We start from the raw sequence: 21,498 nt of genomic DNA, 5'->3' as shown, positions 1-21,498 counted from the left end.
GTTGGTGTAGAGCCGTTTCGTTCCTGGGTGAACAGGCATGCCACTAGAATACCAAAGAAGCTTCGACCACATGTCGGGGTCGAGTTGGGACAGCCTGAAAGAACCTCCTGTCTCCACAGCTGCTGGATGGATAAGAGAGAGAACGCTATTGCTTTCTCTACACCTGTTGCATTGCGCATGCGTGCTCGGGTACTTCCACTGACGGCTAATCCCTTGCACATGCGCAATGGCACTTCCCAAGATGGCGGCCAATGGCGGCCACACGCACCACTACAATTACTTCATTAATTTTTATACATGATGAAGTGAATCTGATATGTTGATTAATAAATTTTATAGGTCGATTTATTTATTGTCTTTTGATTGTTCTATACAAGCCATATGTATGATAGGTGCTAACAAGCTGTTGATGAAGCTACAGGATCCCTAGAACTGATGTGCATATATGCGTAAGTGTGTGTGTGTATGTATTATAGATGCACATATATGTAAATACAAATGAACACAAACATACATGCTTGTGCACACACGAAAAATTAAATGCTCTACTGACCTGTGTTAATGAGGTAAATATCCCAACCCTCTTTGTTGGGTATAAGGTTGTGAGTCAATTGAGTCACATTACTTCGATTACAGAGCTTAGATCTTTCATTATACTCAAAGGAGTTACATCTTAGGGTTTTATGACAGGCTTGATAACACTGCATTAAGCTCATGTTTGTCAGCTGTGGAAATGCGTCATGTCCTGGTATGAAAGTTTTTTTAAATGCAACAAACTCATCGTTGACTGGAAAAGAGAAAGGAAACAAGAAATATATCTTATACTCACACACACATATTTAAAATTTATATAGCATCTGGTGCATAATTTGTTTTAAATGTACAATATATTATATGTTACTCAAATGCCCAGAATGCAAGAGGACTAATAGTTCGACTAATGACTTTTCAGATGATGTAAAAGTTACCACCATTATACACTAAGAAGATATTTTGACTATTTTTTGCTTTTTGTGTGTGCATGGTAGTCTCATTTTCATAAAATGTGCTCAGCAGTCCATGTTATGTAAGTGCAAATCCCAGCGCTTTATGAGTTAATACTGCTTTGTTTTTCAGGACTATGTCTTTGTCTCTCCTTATAAATGTCAAGGTCTTTACAGAAATGGTTATCTATATTATGAAATACAAATGGAATAAAACTTTTCAGAAAAAGAGGAAAAGAGAATTCAATAATAATATACAGAGAGTAATTACGGTTTATTCGTTGGTAGTAATCTCTGCTTTTGGCTGTATTTATTTTCTTAGAGATAGCTGCACTTTCTTTTGATAAGTAACATTTTCCATTTTCTTCAGTTATTTCAAATGATAAACAAGTAATGTCAGACAGACATTTTTCTGCACACATGTCTGCTGTTACCTTTTCCTGTTTCCACAATATTTTCCCAGATACCTCCAGAATCGCATCTTTTACTTGCATAAAATGGTACTGAGCAACTGTAATTAAATTAAAATTTAGGTAAGCATAAAAACAACAGCAACAACAATAATAATTTCTAACATAGAAAGCAGGACAAAAATATGAGGTCAGAAGTGGTCAATTAAATTGGCCTCTACATTTGACTGGCATTGTATTTCATTGGCTCTGGAAAGGCAAAGTTGACATGAGATGAATTTGAAATTAGGAGTTATAGATTTATATCATGCATCAGATACTGTGTGCAGTACAGATTTGGCTATCATTCAAGTTTGTCATGACGATTGCCCTATTCTCTCCTTTAACTAAGCAGAGAAGTTCCTTTTCCTCTATCTGCTAGCTATAGCAAAAGAAGTTGAAAAGTCTGACAATAGGGGCTCTCCTCTTTGGCTAATCCCTTAACAAATAACTGATTACAATAAGGTGGTATTTTTATTTTCTATTAAGTTAGCCATGTCAGAAATAGCAATATCATGACATTTTTTTCAGACCACCCTCCCTTCTATAATTCTGAGATTAATGTGGTCCATGCCAAGCCTGAGCAACTGTGGGTCAATGTGAGTGTTTGCTATTGCAATAAATCAAATAACATTGCACCAAGTATTGTCCAACACCATCATCACAATGACCACCTGAAGAGCCAGGTGGTGGTGTTGAAATAGGCAAAGTATTATACCAGAGGATAAACTGTATCTGATCACTTAGCTTGCAATATTATGTTCAACAATAAGACAGTGAGCTGATTGATTCATAATGGGGAAAATGCTTAGCAGCATTTCTTCTGAATTTATGTTCTGAGTTCAAATGCTATTACATTCAACTTCACCTTTCATCATTTCAGAGTTGACAAAGTAAGTACCAGTTGAGCACTGGGGTCAATGTAATCAACTTATCCCCTCCCCCAAAATTACTGAAATTTGAAATCAATATTATGTTCAACATTTACTGTTATACTGGATCACACTTGACGTGGGCAATGTAATTGGTGAGCATTACACAATCTATAGAAAATTAATTGAGGGGGAAAGAGCACCGATATTATCAGGGATTCTCTGGGCTATGATATGAATGAGGTGGCAATTTTTTTTCAAAGATTTTTCTGGTCTTGGAATACTATGGGCAACTTTATAAAATCCTTGGTAGTGCTATTAAACGGTTCTATGAAACCAAAATTAAAATCTAGTCATAGAAGTGCTATCAGACAGTGCTGTTTAAGATATTCACAGTGGAACAAATTAATTTTACATGTACTTCTTCAGTGTCCAGGCATTATTGATTTGTAAGATTTACGTCAAGCTGCTGCTATTGTGTGTGGGACAGATCTAGCTATCATTCAAGTTCATTAAACCCTAACCCTATAGCAAAAAAGGTTGTGTGATGAAAAAGGTTGAAAGGTCTGGCAATTGGGACTTGTCTCCTTGGTCAATCCCTAAAAATAAAACAAAATTACCTAGGCAGAGAGTAAAAAAAGAGAGAGTCTATTTATATTACCTTTACAAGAAGACACTTTCGGAACCCATTGATTGTCCTCTTTACATGTTGCCTTCAATTCATTTCCCCCTGGGCAAGTGTAGATCACTTCAGAATTATAGGTGGTGGTTTTGAAGGATTTTAAGGCATTAGCAACTCTTTTTGGTGGTCCACAGTTAATATTTTTAAAAGCTGAAAGTGAAAAGAAGAATTTATATCAATTTTGAGTACACAACAGGAGGAAATTGAGAATGAGGAGATAATGACAAATTCAAAATAAAAGATGTTGACTGAAACAAATTGAAGACATTTTGCACACATGTACACACACACATGATATAACCTGCATGTATACTTAAATGTACGACTGCTACTGTTGAGTTTAGGAGCTAAACATAGGTTATCATCATCTAGTCTACTTCAATATAACTGTTTGATTACTAGCATTCTTCATAGTAATAAAGGTAATGATATAGGATCAGAGAGCAAATGTAGAAGATACTGTGGAGATCAAATGCCTGAAGTTTATAGATGGTAAGGCATTTTATAAGTATGTTGAAAGGGAAGTAGACAGAGAGCAAATAGCAAAGAGAAATTAGAAAGGAATAGGTGGAATTTTGATAATTGTTACCCAATCAGAAAGGACTTTGTACAGGATAGCTGCGATAAAATGGAAGTAAGCATTAGAAGAGGTTTTAAACAAAATGTAAGTTATGTGTAAGAGTTAATACATACACAAGAGAATGGGTGTCAAAGAGTAAGGTAAATATAGAGAGAAAGATAGTTTGATGGTGATATATATAGAGTGGGAGAGTTGTTGACCTAAAAGTTGAGTTATTTCTCATAGAAAATTACACTTTTTTATTATTATTATATATGAATGACATTGCCTGTGGGTTAAACATACATATATAACCACATACACTTGCACTTAAAAAATATATATGTATGTTTGTATGTATAAATGCACACAATAAGATGGAAATACTCTACTGACCTGGAGCAAGGAAGTAAGCATCCTGATTTCCATTGTTGGGTTTAAGTTTCTCAGTCAACTGAGTCACTTTATTGAGCCGACATGTTTTATCTTCCTGATTGTACTGGTAAGAATTACATCTTCGAGATTGATAACAAGCCTTATTACACTCATTTAAATCCATATTCTCAAACTGTTTTAAAGTATCCTCTTCTGGTAAGCTAATTCTTTTCAGCATCACAGGCTTAACATCGGCTAGAAAAGAAGTAAAAAACAAGAAACATATGTTATATTCAACCAACCATCCAATCACAAACACACATCACATGTACCATGTTAAATTACATGGAAAAATGCGAGCAAGAGAAATAATATTCTTAGATTATCGACCTGGAAAAGTACAGGACAAGTTATTACACTTGGAAAAGTACAGGACAAGTTATTACACTTGCAAAAATTCAGGACAAGTTATTACGTCTGGTAAAGTACAGAACAAGAAAATTTTTTCTTAAAATATTGCAGCTAAGGATAAAATTTCAAATAAAATATTTAGATTTAGAAAATATTAGCTTTTATTAAAACTAAAAATTTTATTACAAGTTATTCTATTTGTTATTACTTGTTACTTCTATTGAAAATAAAAAATAACGAAATTAAAATATTTTTGCACTTTAAAAATATTCTTTTTTTAAAAATATTATCGTAAAAACCCATGTAAGTTGCACACCTAAGTAATTTATGCAGGTGATTTTCAGGATAAAAATTGTTAAAAAAAGCTTCTACTTATGTAAAATTTGCACCCAAAAGTTTTCAGAATTGCCGATCTGGCCAGGGGAAAAAGGTCTTCAATTTAGTTGTATTTAGCATAATTTCACTTACATATGATTAGATTTTATTGAATTTTCATTAAACAAAAATAATTTCTGTTTAACAGGTATCAAATTGAAATGTAGTTAGATGATAGTAATTGTTATATTTAAATCACAACTAGAAAATTCATGCAAATTACTTCCTAAATCTATTCATGGCATGGCAATTCATATTATTGAAATTGCCAGGCTATTTTCTCTGTATAAATTTGATCTATGAATATAACTAAACTTCTTGAGGGTGTCCAAGATAAGCAATGCAGTGAAGTCTACAACTTTATCCCAATTGACTTTTGTTGTAGATATACAGAGAAATGGCTGACCTTTCTTTTTGAGTCAGAAAGATTCATCATGATAGCAATTATATTCTCACATTCATGAGTATTCTAATAGTGAGATCACTAAATCTAGTTTAAGATTTCAAGAAGGAAGGATTTCAACAGAAAAGGATAAAATCTTGAAATAAATATGAGTGAATTTGCTGGCTGTTTAGATCTTGATATTCTGGAGCTATTCTGAAGAGGAACTTATTTTAGGTAGAGAAGAATTGTTAGTTCCAGCAGACAATTTCTATAATTCTAGTTTCATGGGAAAATGTACTCTTCATCTGACATTTGGGGTTTTGAAGGGTATCTTGCTATAACAGCCATGATAAAACGTAAGATTTACATGGCTACATAGATCCGCATTACTTTTACTGTTCTTTTGTATGTTGGATTATGTAGGAGAGCAATAGTGGTGTGATAGTGTGCTGTAACAGCACTGTCTAAGCTATGCCAACATGGAAAAATGAAGAAAAAGCTGTTGCTACTGTCACTACTACTACTACTACTACTACTACTACTACTACCACTACCACTACTGCCACCACCAGCTCCACCACCACCATCACCACCACTCGGGTTTAAGAAAAACATTATGTTTTTACATATAAATATGATTAAAAGCATGCATAAGAGTGTTGAAGTTAAACAAATTCTGTATAAGAATGTCCTAACAGTATTTACAATTCTTGATATAAATTTTCTTTTTCAGGAAAATATTTATGTCCGTCTTTACAGAAGTCATTGTGTATATACTATGAAATATAAATGGAATAAAATATCAGTGAATGCTGAAAAGTAAATCCAATAATAAAACACAAAAAATAATTACGTTTTACTCGTTGGTAGTAATCTCTGCTATTGTCTGTTTTCATATTTGTAGAGGTAGCTGCACTTTCCTCTGATATGTAACATTTCCCACTTTCTTTTATTATTTCAAATGATAAACAAGTTTCGTCAGACATGCATTTTTCTCCACAGGCTTCTGCTGTTACATTTTTCTTATACCACAATATTTTTCCAGATACACCCAGAGCTGCACCATTTACTTTCACAAAATGGATCTGAGGATCTTGAGTTAAAATAAAATTTAGACCAATGAAATATATCAATAACAACATAAATTTCTAATATAGAAAGTAGGTAAAATATCTGAGGTCAGAACTGGACAATTAAAATGGCTCCCTACACTTGACTGGTTTTTAAAAATTTTATTTTATTTTATTGGCTCAGGAATGGCAAAGTTAATATCAGCAGGATTTGAATGCAGAGCCAGAAAAAATACCACAACATATTTTTTGTCTGATGCTCAAATGATTCTGTCAATACACCACCTTTACCAACAAAAATAATTATAAATAATGTTGATGTTATCAATATCATTGATAACAGTTTCTAACATAAACACGAGGTCACACGTTCTGCAACAAGGATATAGGAAGATAAATCAATTGCAGTACTTGAATAGAGCTTGTTTTACCAACCTCAGAATATGAAAGGTGAAGTACATCTAAAAGGATGAAACTAAGTATGACTTGTCACATTGACACCCATGACTTTATTCATTTCCCAATCTTTTGCTCATCATCATCATCATCATCATCATCGTTTAACGTCCGCTTTCCATGCTAGCATGGGTTGGACGATTTGACTGAGGACTGGTGAAACCGGATGGCAACACCAGGCTCCAATCTAAATTTGGCAGAGTTTCTACAGCTGGATGCCCTTCCTAACACCAACCACTCAGAGAGTGTAAACAAAAATAATTTCACTTTTAACATTTGTAGTGAATAAATATAAATTAGTATACATATATGGGCACTCACAATTTAATGTAACAAACTAAGAGATTTTAATTCATCAAAATTATACTTTTAGTAAGATGATGATTATTTTTGCAAGGTTGTCGCTTTTGAACTTTATGAACAGAAGGAGGTTAATTTTAACATTCAACGAGAGTGAACATTTTATTAATCAGAATATCTTCATTCAACAAGTAGCCACCTTATTATTTGTTTTCCATTCAAGAAGTGACTCTTTTCCCTTGTTGGTCTTTTAGTATAAATATAGAACTGAGTGGTGTGAGTCAATGATCTGGGTTTGATTCTCAGTCTAAGTCAGTTCATTGATTTTCCTCATTCTGGTTCTGAAATAGGTCAATGATGTACATTGGAGAGACAGCATGTAGTATAGGTGAGTGGATAGGTAAACACTTGCATGAGCTCAAGCAGGAGACAAATTTGTCAGTGCTCTACCAGCATGCTCAGTAAGAACATGGAAGCTTGGTTGACAGCTTAAATGATAGAATCTTATTAACGCATAGAACAAACATGACACTCAGACAGATTATGGAGGCTAGACATGTAATAGAAGATAGACTGAGGCACAACAGAAAATGTTAGTGGAATTATAATACTTCCATTCCACCACACTGTGCAACCTGGTGACTAAAGACAGAATGAGGAAAATAAGTAGATGACACGGGTACTAACAGTATAATATACAAACCCATTATATGCACACAAGACACACATACACATACTTAAGACAGTATAAGAAAGAGATGAAATAAAGACCAGTATAAACAGTGTAACATACAAACCCATATACATGTGCACGGAACACACATACTAAACTCTGAGACACATACATACATACTAACACGCACACACACACAAACACATAGACAGAAACACATGCACAGATAGAGATACATACCATAGAAAAACAAAATAGAATTGACAGGATAAGAGGAGACACATGGGACAGAGTCACTGAAGAGGTCTCAGAATATGTGATGAAAAACCCCTTTGACATACAAATACACTAAAAATAATAAGTAAAAACCTACAGTGAAGATCAAATAAATAGTGTGTGTGTTTAAGTGGCAAAAGATGATTATCCCCATGTATAAAAATATCTTGTATTCTAATTAGAGAATGCTTTGCAATTTTGCCTTATGGATAAAATTTGGTGGATACAAACAATGTAGAGGGCTGCTGGAGAGAACAAGTTTCTACACTTCCAGCTCTTGGTTGACTTAATCCATCATCTGATTTAAAAACATCACCTGGCTTTTGGGTAGCATTATTAGAGTTCACTCAGCAGCAAACATTTGGAGAGGTCTGCAGTCTGAAAATAACTCCCTTTCTCTCTACCACCAGTCATAAACACCATGAAAATTGTCATGCAATCAGCCTTCCTCTGACAAAGACACTTAAAAATAAAACAAAATTACATAGACAGAGACAAGAGAAAGCTATTTACATTACCTTTACAGGTTTCTACCATTGGAGACCATTTATTGTTCTTTTCACATGTTGACTTTAGTTGCTCTCCCTTTGGACAAGTATAGGTCACTTCAGATTTATAGGTGGTGGTTTTGTAGAACTTCACTGCACCAACAACTTCCTTTGGAAGTCCACAGTTAATATTTGCTTTAACTGGAATTGATAATAGAAATTGGTATCAAGAGTACTTGTATGTTAGGAAGAGGGTGAGAACAGAGAGAAGATATACTCCCTACAACAAGTGAGATACAGACAGATCATCAATGATTTTGGATTTAATTAATCCTCATCAGTGACTCTTACTCAGTTGCTGAGGACTAAACTTAACTTGCCTTGTCAGTTTATGTAAATTCTTTTAGATATAGGGACAAAAAGAATAGATACTAGTCTAAGTAAGCTAAATTGGTTGCTGAAAAATTGTAACAAAATCTATTTGATAAGCTGGGATATTATTAGTAGAGCAAAACCTTATAGAATAGCTGGAAAGAGATGAAACCTGTGCATTGAGGAAGTATACCAAATTTTCACTTCAAAATTTAATCTAATAAACATGAGGCAGGAAAAAGCACTGAGATGGCTTCACATAAGGAAAAATACATTGAAACAATTTAAATAAACACATAACACTATACATAATTATTATAATAATTGAGAAACAAAGAACCAAAGAAATAAATCAAACATGATAGAACTCAGCATTAATAATATACTCTTTGCAATGAGTGGAACAATAAATTTTTAGAATCAATAATAAATCTACATAAAAATTTATTCCAGCCTTGGCCTATATTTAGCATCATGTTTCACTTCACCAGCTCAAGATTCTTAGGACTATTAATAGTAGCACCCCTACCTCCCACTGAACACTATTTATTCCTTCCATTTTTCTCCAAAACGGTCATGGGTGAAGGACTCTGACAAAACTGCACCGACCATGATGCTGGACTGCATATCCAACAGTGTGCTGTCACTGCAGTTGACTGCACTATAAAGCTTTTGAACAAACTCAAGCATCCCCTCGAACAGAACAGGCTTTGGTTCTTCTCAGGTGAGAAAACTTTTTGCCAGGATTAGATGGTGAACACGCTGAACAGCTGTTTGTTTGCTGCGTCCTCAAAACAAGTACTGAGAGGGATAAAACTCAAACATCCAGTCAACATCATGGTGTTTTGAGTGATTACTAGTAATGGTGATGTTGTGCCGCCATTAATCCTCCCACACAGCCTCAGACTCAACACAGAAGCCTACATCAAATGCCTAGAGAAGGTAGTGCTCCCCTGGTTCAAGAGGGTGGGTGCTGAAAGACCCTATGTCTGGCAACAGGACTCTGCACCATGTTACACAAACAGGGGAACCCAGTCATGGCTGTCAGACAATTTCTGCGACCACATCACCCCTAACATCTGGCCACCTAACTCCCAAGAGTGCAACCCCCTTGATTATTATGTGTGGGGCGCATTTGAGTGAGAGACCAACAAAACTCCTTGTAACTCCAAAGACGAACTGAAGGCAAGGATTATGGCAGCATTGACCAACTTAAACAAGGAGACTGTCCAGAAGACTTGCAGGAGATTCTGAAGTTGTCTGGGGGCTGTGGTTGAAGCCAATGGCAATTTTATTGACTAAATTTACACTTTAGTATTTCAAGATATTTTTATGTAATTTTGATAAATATATCTGTTAAAATGAGATGTCAGTGCTATTTTCATTTTTGCGTAATTTAGATGACAGTTTATTCACTCACCCTGTATATTGCACATATGCATGAACCTATATTTAAATAAACATAAACACATGTACACACAAAAAATAAAATGAAAACATTCTACTGACTTGGGTTAACAATGTAAGTATCCCAGCTCCATTTGCTGGGTTGAAGGTCATGAGTCAAGTGAGTTGCATTACTTCGATCACAGATCTGAGCTCTTTCATTGTACTCATAAGAGTTACATCCTGGAGTTTGATGACAGGCTTGATGACACTCCTTTAAGCTCACATTTTTCAGCGTTCCAAATGTATCCTGCCCTGGTATGGAAGTTCTTTTTATTATAAAAAGTTCATCTTCAGCTAGATAAAAAAGAAACAAAAGAAAATGAGAAAGACATTTTATATTCATGCAAACATATCAAATATATAGCATCATCATCATCATCATCATCATCATATAGTGTCCATCTTCCATACATGGGAGGACAGTTTACAGGAACTGGCCAGGTAGAAAAACTGCCCTAGGCTATTGTGTCTGTTTTGGCATGGATTTTACAGCTGGATGACCTTCCTAACACCAACCACTCTGCACTGTGCATAATTTATTTTAAATGGACAATTTATTGTAAACAAATAATTGATCTACAAAATAACAACTTAGAATTCATTGGCATGAAATTGCCCTAACAGTTTTTATAGTTCTTAATATTGCTTATTTCTGGAATGTTTATGTCTCTTCTATAGATAAACCTGTCAGTGTTTGGACAAAAATGGTTGTCTATATAATATGAAGTACAAATGGAATCAGGTATCAGAGAATGCTGAAAATTAATTCGCATAAGAAAATACAAAGAATAATTACGTCTTATTCGTTGATAGTAATCTCTTTTATTGGTTGGTTTTAATTTGTTGGAAGAAGCTGCACTTTTCATTGATATGTAACATTTTCCACTTCCTCTGCTTATTTCAAATGAGAAACAAGTTTCGTCAGATAAACATTCATTTGCACAGTCTTCTGCTGTTACGTTTTTGTTCCACAATATTTTCCCAGATACATGTAGAATTGCACCACTTACTTTCACAAAATACATCTGAGTATCTAGAATTAAAGGAAAATTTAGACAAATATAAATAAGAACCATAATGATAATTTCCCACAAAAAAATCTGAGGTCAGAATTGGTAATTTAGATTGCCCAGTATACTTGATTGGTATTTTATTTTCTTGGTCCAGGAAAGGCAAAGCTTACATCAGCAGGATATGAGGTCAGAAATTAAAGAGCTAGAACAAATACCACAAAATTCTTTGATATTCTAATAAATCTGTCAATCCGTCACTTTAATAACAAGAACAATTATAATTATTGTTGAACTTAACAATATCAAATATTTCTAACTTAAACACAAGCTACAAATTTTGCAGTGAGGATACACAAAAACAGTTGAAATTCTGTACTTGAATAATACTTATTTTATCAACTCCAGAAGTAAGAAAGGTGAAATACATCCAGGTGGGATTTGAACCCAGAATGTAAAAGGATGTAACTAAATATAACTAGTGATGGCAAAACCCATCACTTTAGTGAATTTGTAATGCTTTGCCCTAGAAAACTAAAAGAGCATTTGTATCATCATCAAGTAAATAAATATAAAATAAGTAATAAAGGTGGATATGCAAATCTCAATGTTAGCAAGCTAAGAAATTTTAATTCCTGAAAATTATGATTTTAGTGAGATGAAAAAAGAAAAGTGATTATCTTTATGAAGTTGGCTCTTTGAATTTCATGACCACAAGTCATTAACTTAATAATTTTACTAGCCATTGAGGCTTCCTGTCTCCCTCCCACTAGCCACAAACACCATGGAAATTGTCATGGAGTTAGTTGTTCTTTTGATAAAGACATTTTACATAAAACAACAAAATTTCCAATTCAGAGACAAGAGAGAACCTGTTTACATTACCTCTACAATCAGATGCAACTGCAGTCCATTTATTATCCTCTTTACATACTGATTCCAATGTTTCTCCTCCTGGACAAGTATAGATCACTTCAGCTTTATAGGTGGTGGCAGTGTAGGACTTCTTTGCACCAGTAATGTCTTTTGGTGGACCACAGTTAATTTTTCTGTGAGCTGAAATAGTAAAAGAAACTGAAGTCAACACACACACACACACACACACACACACACAGATAGATGAATGGATGGATGGACAGACATGCAGATGGATAGATAGACAGATAGGTAGATAGTGTTACTTGTGTGTATAGTTTGATGTACCACTGCTATTAGTAAGTTCAGATCTCTCAGTAGATTATCATCATCTACTCTATTTCCAATATAATCGGTTGTTTACTACTATACTTTGGCGAGCTTATGGCAATGAGTTATACACAATGCTTCGAGTGGCATGGGTGCTTCAAAAGCAGAAGAATGTCCCTGGAAGACCAGCCATGAGCATCCCCTGGAAATGTGATATTGTGCATCGAGAATTTATACCCCAAGGCCAGACTATCAATTGAGAGTCCAGCTGTGATGTTTTGAAGCATTTGAGGGAGGCAAGTTGGTGAAAGTGGCTGGATCTGTGAAGCACCAAAGAATTGGATTCTTCACTGAGATCTCCTCACTCATGAGTTCCTCACCAAAACCAACATGATATTGCTTTTGCACCCACCCTATTCCACCTGTGGACTTCCATCTCTTCCCCAGGAGGAAAATGCAACTCAATAATTGCTGCTTTAACACTGTTGAAGAGATCCAGAGTGAATTGCAGAAGGTCCTTGGCTCATTTGCAGAAGATGACTTCCAGGCTGGATTCCAAAAATGGCTGAAACACTGGGATCAGTGTATTGCTGCACAAGGTGACTATTTTAAAGGAGATGTTAAAACTTAGGTAAATAAATTATTTTTTATTAAACATAGCTAGTCCAGGAATCTTTTGATACCACCTATACACACACACGTGTTATGGAAGATGGTAGGGATTATAATTTTTGTATGACTTAATAGATTTGTTGCTGTTTAGTTACCTATTTAGGAGTTGGTTGTAATTTACTTATTGAATTTAATTACATAAGGTAAATGTGTTTGAAAGTTGTGGTTTCCTTGGTTTGTTTGTTCCCAAACAACACTTATTTTAGTGCTGTTGACACCGCTGGATTGAATGGTACTGCTCAGGTATCGAAACCATAATCATATTCATGGGGCAGCTGATGATGGAGGTATTTTGGATTGTTGGTATGGCTGTTTTTGTATATGTGCAACAGTATTATTGGATTGTTGGTATGGCTGTGGAATAGTATTATAGCACATCCTTTTGTTATATATATACACACATATATATAGATACATATATATTAGAGGAATCTAAACAGTGATCTAAAATCCTCATATTCTACATATATATATATAAATATTGAATGATGAAATGAGTGCTCAACACCACATTGGCGGATATATAATTTCTTTATTTGTAAATTAAGGCTACCATTGGATTCATGTTAAGAAAAGTAGGAAAATATCCTAGTGTCTCAAATTACAGAATGACATATATATAAGTATATAAGAATATTTTCACATTTATATAAAGGCAAACGCACTCCTACATAAGTACGTATAGCTGTAATACAAACAAACACACATACATACACTAATAGTCTATCTGAGTATATATATATAAATATGAAATGATGCATTTCTTAATGACTATACAATTCAAACTTGAGTACACACTATTATATATAAATAAATAAATTTGATTCAATAGGATTTTATGGCTACTGACACTTTGGTCAAGAGTTTACATTGACTATGTAAAGGACTAAAAATTTAAATAGATGACAGTTTTATTTATATTTATTTGTATTACATATTTCTTACTATTTGTTTTTATTTTATCATTGTGATTATAATACATCTTTATTTCAATTTGCTAATACTTTTTATGTATTATTTTTAATATCTTTATTTTTAATTATTTTATCTTTATTCTTATTTTTATACTTTTATATTTTTTGTTTATTTGTATGATATTCTTAACATATACCTACACTCTATATGTAAGATAGATATTTCCTTTCTTCCTTAGTGTATTAATTTAATCCCTTTCATAAGCATGTAACCTTCATCTTTTAAACAAACAAAAAACAAAAATCTCTGAAGAGATTCTACCCTATATTTTTCAAAATGATAATTCTCATCATTGGATTTAATCCAGTTCTTGAAATTTTGCATTTATCTGTGGGCTGGAATCGAAATGTACATAGTCTTTTTTTAAAATTTATTTGTATTCAGTTTTTACCTCAGAACTATGTTAAATCAATTTACATCTTTACCAACTCTCCATTTTCCCAACTTTTACACACACACACACACACACACATATTTAGATAAAGATAGTTTTGGTCAACTATTACAGTCTGATGAGACATAAAGCTAAGTGCTTTATGGATGTGACACCCTGGATAACCCTATAAATCAGTCATAACTATCTTTACCTAAATACTCTAGCTCAAGAGCAAAGAGTGTGCTTCTCTTTTGGATTTATGATTTACTGACAATATATCATCATCATCATCATCATTGTTTAACGTCCGCTTTCCATGCTAGCATGGGTTGGACGATTTGACTGAGGACTGGTGAAACCGGATGGCAACACCAGGCTCCAATCTAATTTGGCAGAGTTTCTACAGCTGGATGCCCTTCCTAACGCCAACCACTCAGAGAGTGTAGTGGGTGCTTTTACGTGTCACCCGCATGAAAACGGCCACGCTCAAAATGGTGTCTTTTATGTGCCACCCGCACAAGCCAGTCCAGGGGCACTGGCAACGATCTCACTCGAAAATCCTATGGGAGCCAGTCAGGCGGTACTGGCAACGGCCACGCTCAAAATGGTGCATCTCATGTGCCACCCGCACAAGAGCCAGTCCAGGGGCACTGGCAACGATCTTACTTGGCTTACGATATATATGTATATATATATACATATAGAGAGAGAGAGAGAGAGAGACAGATATATATATATATATATATATAGAGAGAGAGAGAGAGAGAGAGAGAGAGAGAGAGAAAGAGAGAGAGGGGGAGAGAGAAGGGGAGAGAGAAGGGAGAGATACATAGATAGATAAATAGATAAAAAGCTAGATAGATAGACAGACAGACAGACAGACAAACAGATAGATAGATAGGTAAATACACACACACACACAAGTATGTATGTAAATACACACAGGTATGCACACAATAAATAACAAGGGAAGAATTCACTGACCTGGGTTAAGAACATGTACCTCCAAACTTTCACTGTCATGGTGAATTAAATTACTCAACTCAGTCACATTACTCAGTTCACAGACCTTAGCTTTGATATTGAATGAATATGATGAACAGTCTGAATATAGATAACAAGCTTCTTGACAACCATCTACGGTTAAATTCTCAAGATGTGCAAATGTATGTTTGCTTGGTATGCTAGTATTTTTAAGCACAAGAGGCTCTCCATTGGCTGGATAAAAAAAAGAAAACAAGAAATACATTTTACACATGTCCACCCACTCAAACACACACATACACCATACATATCAAATATTGTAATCTATCTGGTACAAAATTTTGTAAATGTTTAATTTATTGTAAACAAATAATTGATCCATGAAATGACATCTTCATTAAAATTCATGAGTTGTATAACTTCTTCAAAACTTAATGGAAACCTTGTCTCACTACTTAGGCTCAAGACAATGCATTTGTATGTCTCTTCTGTAATGGTGTGCTTTTGTAGAGTCATTACATAATTAAAAAGGTGGTCAACTTGTGTTATTACAGCCATTTAGCTTTAAACAAAAGCACACCATTGGAATAGGGATGTATAAATGGATTATCTACAACCTAAACATTGAAGTGAAGTTCCATGTACATCTCATGATGTAGCAGAATTCACATTAATTCTGAGAGGGGTGTTTTATGCTAACAAACTATTTTGTGGATGAATTTGGTTTTTAGTTGTACATAGGCCATTTATAAAACAATGCATGGTTAATTTTCTGCTATTTTAATCAAAATTTCAAATGCTGATATTTTTGCATAGTTCTTTTATTTTACAAATAGCTATAAAGTGAAATTCTGTTTTGTCTGGGGAAAGTCATTCTCTTTTAGTGTCTTATAATTTAATACTCTCACTGGTAAAATTTCCACTCATTTACTTAATTATTTTTTTTTAACTAAAATTTTTGTTGTGTCTCGCAACCCTTTCAATAGCTGTTGACCCTGTCTGTTAGCCAAGCTGTCTTTTTGTTTGTTTGTGCACATGTGTGTGGGTCAGTGTGTGTATGCATACACATGTATGTATGTGCGTATGTATATATAATGTATGTGTGTGTGTGTGTATGTTTGTACATATGTATACTGCATATTCATGTGTTTTTGTGTGTGAGTGTTTGCATGTGTGTGTGTGTCTGTCCATATTACCTATGTACCTATCCATCTGTATGTCTATCTGCTTACTTTCATATCCATTTGCCTACATACATGTGCATATACATACATACACACATACATGCACACATCTACATAACGGCCCACTAACTATTGTACCAGTATATAAATATAAACTGTGTGTATGATTACCTACTACATATATTTCCTATTTAGTATTGGGATGATTCATTTATGAAGAGGTACTCCTGTATTTGCCTGAGGGTTGGGTCCTTTGGATGCTTGGATAAAATGCAGATGTGAAGTTGATCCAGTTGCCTCCATGTTGATAGAGTATGGAGGACTGTTTTTTGTCATGTTGTCTCAAATGTTCATTTAGTCTTTCCACAATGGTCCCAGATGTCTCACCTGTGTATGTCATGTTCATGTCTTTACAAGCACCTTCTATGCATCTTATGCTGTAGACTACATTTCTAGTTCTACAGTTAATGTCAGGGCTAATCCTACATACCATGCAGTTATCATTGGTGTATATGGCATTCTCAAAGGAGTACATCTTACATTGTTGTGATCTGATAGTGTTCCCTGGCTTTTCAACAATCTTAATGTTGAGTTTAGTCTCCTTCAGAGCTTTCCTAAATCTATGGGTTAGTTCTCCACGGGCTGTGGCTTCTACAAACATCACTCCTTGATATTTGTCAGTTTTATACCATGTGTTCACCCTGTTTGCTTTGTCACAAGTTCTTTGTATCCTATTCCGGTCTCTGCTTCTATATCTAGGGCAGGTACCACTGGTTTCATTACATATAATGCTATCTAATGTCTTTCTAGCACCCCTGTATACTCGAACCCTATCTTTCTGATCATATCCAGAGAAGTGCATGCGATGCATGAAGTTCTGTAAATGTTTCTTCGTTTCATAGGGTCTGCATAATGGGGACACGTTGTTCATTAGCCTGACTAAGTCTGCTATCAATATGTTAATTTTCATGCTTTGTGAAAAAGCTGAGTTCTTGTGAACAACATATTTAGAAGCTATGGGTTTCGTGTAATAGGAGTGGAAGAGCTGCACTCTGTTGTTCACTGTCTCTAACTAAAGTTCAGTATGTAGGACGGGGAGTCTATTGTTAGGGTGCCTAGTGGGGTAATCTATAGTTACCTTGATACTTTGGTGGATGGAGTTGGCTACTTGCTGGATGCTCTCCATTATGTTCCTCTCACTTTCTACATTACCATTACTTGAGTTGGTCTTAACTTGGATATTAATGTTGTTTACATACCTACTGTAAAGTAGAAGAATTATGGACTGTTCTGCTAAGGATTGCTTAAGTTTTCTGTCCCACCAGGTCATAAAGAGGCTGGCCATATCTCCAGCTACACTGACACCAATGCCTGCACCTTGAACCTGCATGTATAGTGTTTTGTTAAACTTTACTATGTGGTTCTTATGCTAGCCCCTATTGCATGTGCAATCATTCCTTTCACCTGATTGTTGTTCTCAGGGTCAGAAAAATAAGAGAAAATATAATCTTGAAATACAAAGAATAATTACGGTCTACTCGCTGATAGTAGTCTATGGCTTTGATTGTTTTTATTTTCTGGGAGTGTGTTGCACTTTCCTTTGATAAGTAACATTTTTCATTGTCTTTATTTATTTCAAATGATAAACAAGTTTTGTCAGTCAAACATTTTTCTGCACAGGCTTCTGCTGTTACATTTTCCTCGTCAACTAATACTTTCCCAGCTATATCCAGAAATGCACCTCTTACTTGCACAAAATAGATCTTAGTAACTGGAATTAGAGTAAAATTGAGACAAATGAAAAGTAACAACAACACCAGCAATAATCATACATATAATAAAATGTAATGTGTGTCTAATTAGTCACACTAGCAAAAGAAAAGTAAAATAACAAATGGAGTAGGAGTAGGTGACAATCAGAGGGACTAGAGCTGGTGAACAACATTTAAATCTATTGCTCCAAAAATGCTGGTACTTTAATCAAAACAAAACTGTAAATTTTTATCATAAATTGTATTTAGTCAATCAATTTCACACGCACACACACACACACACACACAAATATATATATGAAATAAAACATTAAACACTTTTGTTTTCAAAATATTATTCACATAGCATAGGTATGTTATGTGAATGATCATTCGAGTGTGGTTGATGCCAGTGCCACCTGACTGGCTCCAGTGTCGGTGGCACATAAAAAGCACCATTCAAGCATGGCCGATGCCAGTGCTACCTGACTGGCCTCTGTGTCGGTGCATGCATGCATCTGTTTTTTCATATATATATATATATATATATATATATATATATATATATATATATATATATATATATGTATATATATAATATGCATCCACTAAACCTAGTCACAAGTAACATAAGCTAAGATTCAGGTTCAGCAGAAGTGTTGTGCCAATACCACCTTATCATTTGGGATGAATGCACCATGTCACATAGAGATGCAATGGAAGTTCTTGGTAAGACCTTACAGGGCATCAGAGGCAACAATAAATTTATGGGAGGAGTTACATTAGCTTTATCAGGAGACTTCAAACAGACATTGCCAGTCATTCTGAGATGAACAAGATCTGATAAAATAAAAGCATGCATTAAGTCTTCACACCTACGGAATAAAGTAATGAAATTCTCCTTCAATACTAACGTGTGAGCTTCGTTGAGACCGATGTGCAAAACAGTTTTCAATCTGGTTCCTCCGATTGCGAAATTGAAAAGTACTATTTAATGGGAATGGTGATATATATATATATATATATATATATATATATTATATAAATGTTCTATAATGTACACAGCCTTGGTTTTTTATCTCATTACGAAAAGTAAATCCTTATATAATGTATATATATATATAATTTGTATGATGTGGAGAATATACTGCCAGCGTTGAATACAACCTGAACATTAGCTTCAACTAAGCCTTGTGATGCAGCTTAGTGGATGCAATCTTTGTGGGAACTTGCTGGAGACAAGTTTCTACATTTCCAGCTCTTGGTAGGCAGACTTAATCCATCATCTTATTGAATAGCATTACCTGGCTCTTTGGTAAAATTTATGATGTCCGCTCTTGCAAACATTTAGGAAGATCTGTGGAACTTCCTCCCTCCTTGCAACCAGCCACAAACACCGTGGAACTTTTCATGTATTAGACCAGTTTCCACTGACAATAATATATTTAAAACAAAAATAAGACAAAATTATGTAGACCGAGGTAGGAAAAAGGAATGAATTTACATTACCATTACAAGCAGACACTACGTAAGTCCATCTACTGCCCCTTTCACATGTTGATTTTAGCTGTTCTCCCTTTGGACAAGTATAGGTCACATTAGATTTATAGATGGTGGTTTTGTAGGTCATTAATGCACCAACAACTTCCTTTGGAGGTCCACAGTTAATGTGTGCATAAACTGAAATTGAAAACAGAAATTGATGCCAAAGGTGAAGTATATTGTGTGTATACTCTGCTTGATATGTAGGAAAGGTTTTGGCTGGAATTTCATATGGGGTACCCAGTGTAAGCTATGGACACATAAAAGATGCAGTGAAATTACAGGAAGGTTAATAGAAAAAGTAGTCTTTGTATGTGACAGATGTGCAGGAACAATAAACACTAAGGACACATACGAATTGAATTTTCTCAAATGCCCTGGAAGTTCCCTAGAGGCTGTACATAGTTTCTTTTACACGGGTGACCTAATTAACAGCAGAGGAAGATGTTCTGAATGTATATAGTTGCTAGATTAAGAATAAGATGGAGAAAGTTCAGAGAGCTATTACCTCTGTTAGCAACAAAAGTTCCCTTTCTCTGGATGAAAGGCAGATTGTATGTTGCTTGTGTATGAACAAGTATACTACATAGAAGTGGGATGTGAGTTGTGAATGCAGAGATCTGTGTTGATTCTTATCATGTTGAAGTTGTTGAAATGTTTGTTACAGGCATGGTTTACTTGGTGGTATTCTTGCTGGATGTTTGTCATGAATCTGTCTCTTTTGTGTTGTGTGGTGGTGTTCTTCAGTTCATGCAGTAGGACCTTCTTTCGTTTCTGGTACTGGTTGATTTCTGCGTATATTTTCTTTTTGATGTTTTGTAACATCGTGTGTTTTAGTCTTCTAGCTTGATGTTCTGTGAATCCTAGCCACTGGATAACTAAATTAACAGATTTTATGTATAGCTTGGTGGAGATGCATGTTTTAATGAAGTTGAGCTATCAGGTAGCTATTTTGATTGTTAGACAGCAGAACACAGTGTTTTTCAGCATCTTGCTAGCTTGGCCAAAGCTTATCTTATTTCGTTTTTGCCTGTGGTTTGCAAGATTCTTTATGTAAATTCGTGTGTTGAAGCATATTTTATTGTGTCTGGGGAAAGTCATTCTCTTTTAGTGCCCTATTAATTTAACACATTCGCCAATTTCCACTCATTTACTTACTTATTTTCACTAAAATTTCCGTTGCGACTTACAAACTTTTCAATAGTTATTGACTTTATCCATTATCAGAATTGTGTTCTTTTTTTTTTGTGCATATGTGTGTACGTCAGTGTGCATGCACATACAGATATGTATGTAGTAAAAATAAATAAGTAAATGAGTGGAAATTGGTGAGTTAAACTAATAAGGTACTAAAATAAAATGACTCTCCCCAGAATCTTGCAGACCACATACAAAAATGAAATTTCTTTACTTGTTCTAGTTGTTATTTAAGGTATTTTCTGTTTTAATTGGAAGGTGGGGGTTATTAGTCAGGCATGTCACAGTGTTGATAGTATAGAAACTTGTTTATCTTGTGCTTTGATGTTCACAAAAGGATTTTGGTAGGTGTAAAGTTGTTTGTTGTATCTCTCTCTCTCTCTCTCTCTCTTGGTGTTCATTGTTACATAAGCAATTTGATTTGAAGAGATTTTAACCCTTGTGTTT

General features: G+C 34.7%; 1 protein-coding gene across 1 annotated transcript in view; it reads right to left on the bottom strand.

Annotated features, from left to right (window-relative positions):
• The window catches only part of LOC128248841 (uncharacterized), a 104,199-nt gene that overhangs the window by 43,222 nt on the left and 39,479 nt on the right, over positions 1-21,498 (bottom strand). Inside the window, exons 22-33 of the mRNA XM_052970990.1 lie at positions 19,822-19,992; positions 18,093-18,332; positions 15,378-15,611; positions 12,071-12,241; positions 10,972-11,208; positions 10,236-10,469; positions 8,385-8,555; positions 5,945-6,184; positions 3,942-4,175; positions 2,966-3,136; positions 1,255-1,494; positions 554-787 (exon numbers count right to left, since the gene is read on the bottom strand). Coding sequence (XP_052826950.1) covers positions 554-787; positions 1,255-1,494; positions 2,966-3,136; positions 3,942-4,175; positions 5,945-6,184; positions 8,385-8,555; positions 10,236-10,469; positions 10,972-11,208; positions 12,071-12,241; positions 15,378-15,611; positions 18,093-18,332; positions 19,822-19,992 — 2,577 coding nt within the window. The remainder of the gene's footprint in view (positions 1-553; positions 788-1,254; positions 1,495-2,965; positions 3,137-3,941; positions 4,176-5,944; positions 6,185-8,384; positions 8,556-10,235; positions 10,470-10,971; positions 11,209-12,070; positions 12,242-15,377; positions 15,612-18,092; positions 18,333-19,821; positions 19,993-21,498) is intronic.

Source organism: Octopus bimaculoides, chromosome 10 (assembly GCF_001194135.2).
Source record: "Octopus bimaculoides isolate UCB-OBI-ISO-001 chromosome 10, ASM119413v2, whole genome shotgun sequence".
In the NCBI taxonomy this organism is placed as follows: domain Eukaryota; kingdom Metazoa; phylum Mollusca; class Cephalopoda; order Octopoda; family Octopodidae; genus Octopus; species Octopus bimaculoides.
The sequence above is the reverse complement of the archived record's forward strand: the minus strand, read 5'-3'. Positions and strand labels throughout refer to the sequence as shown.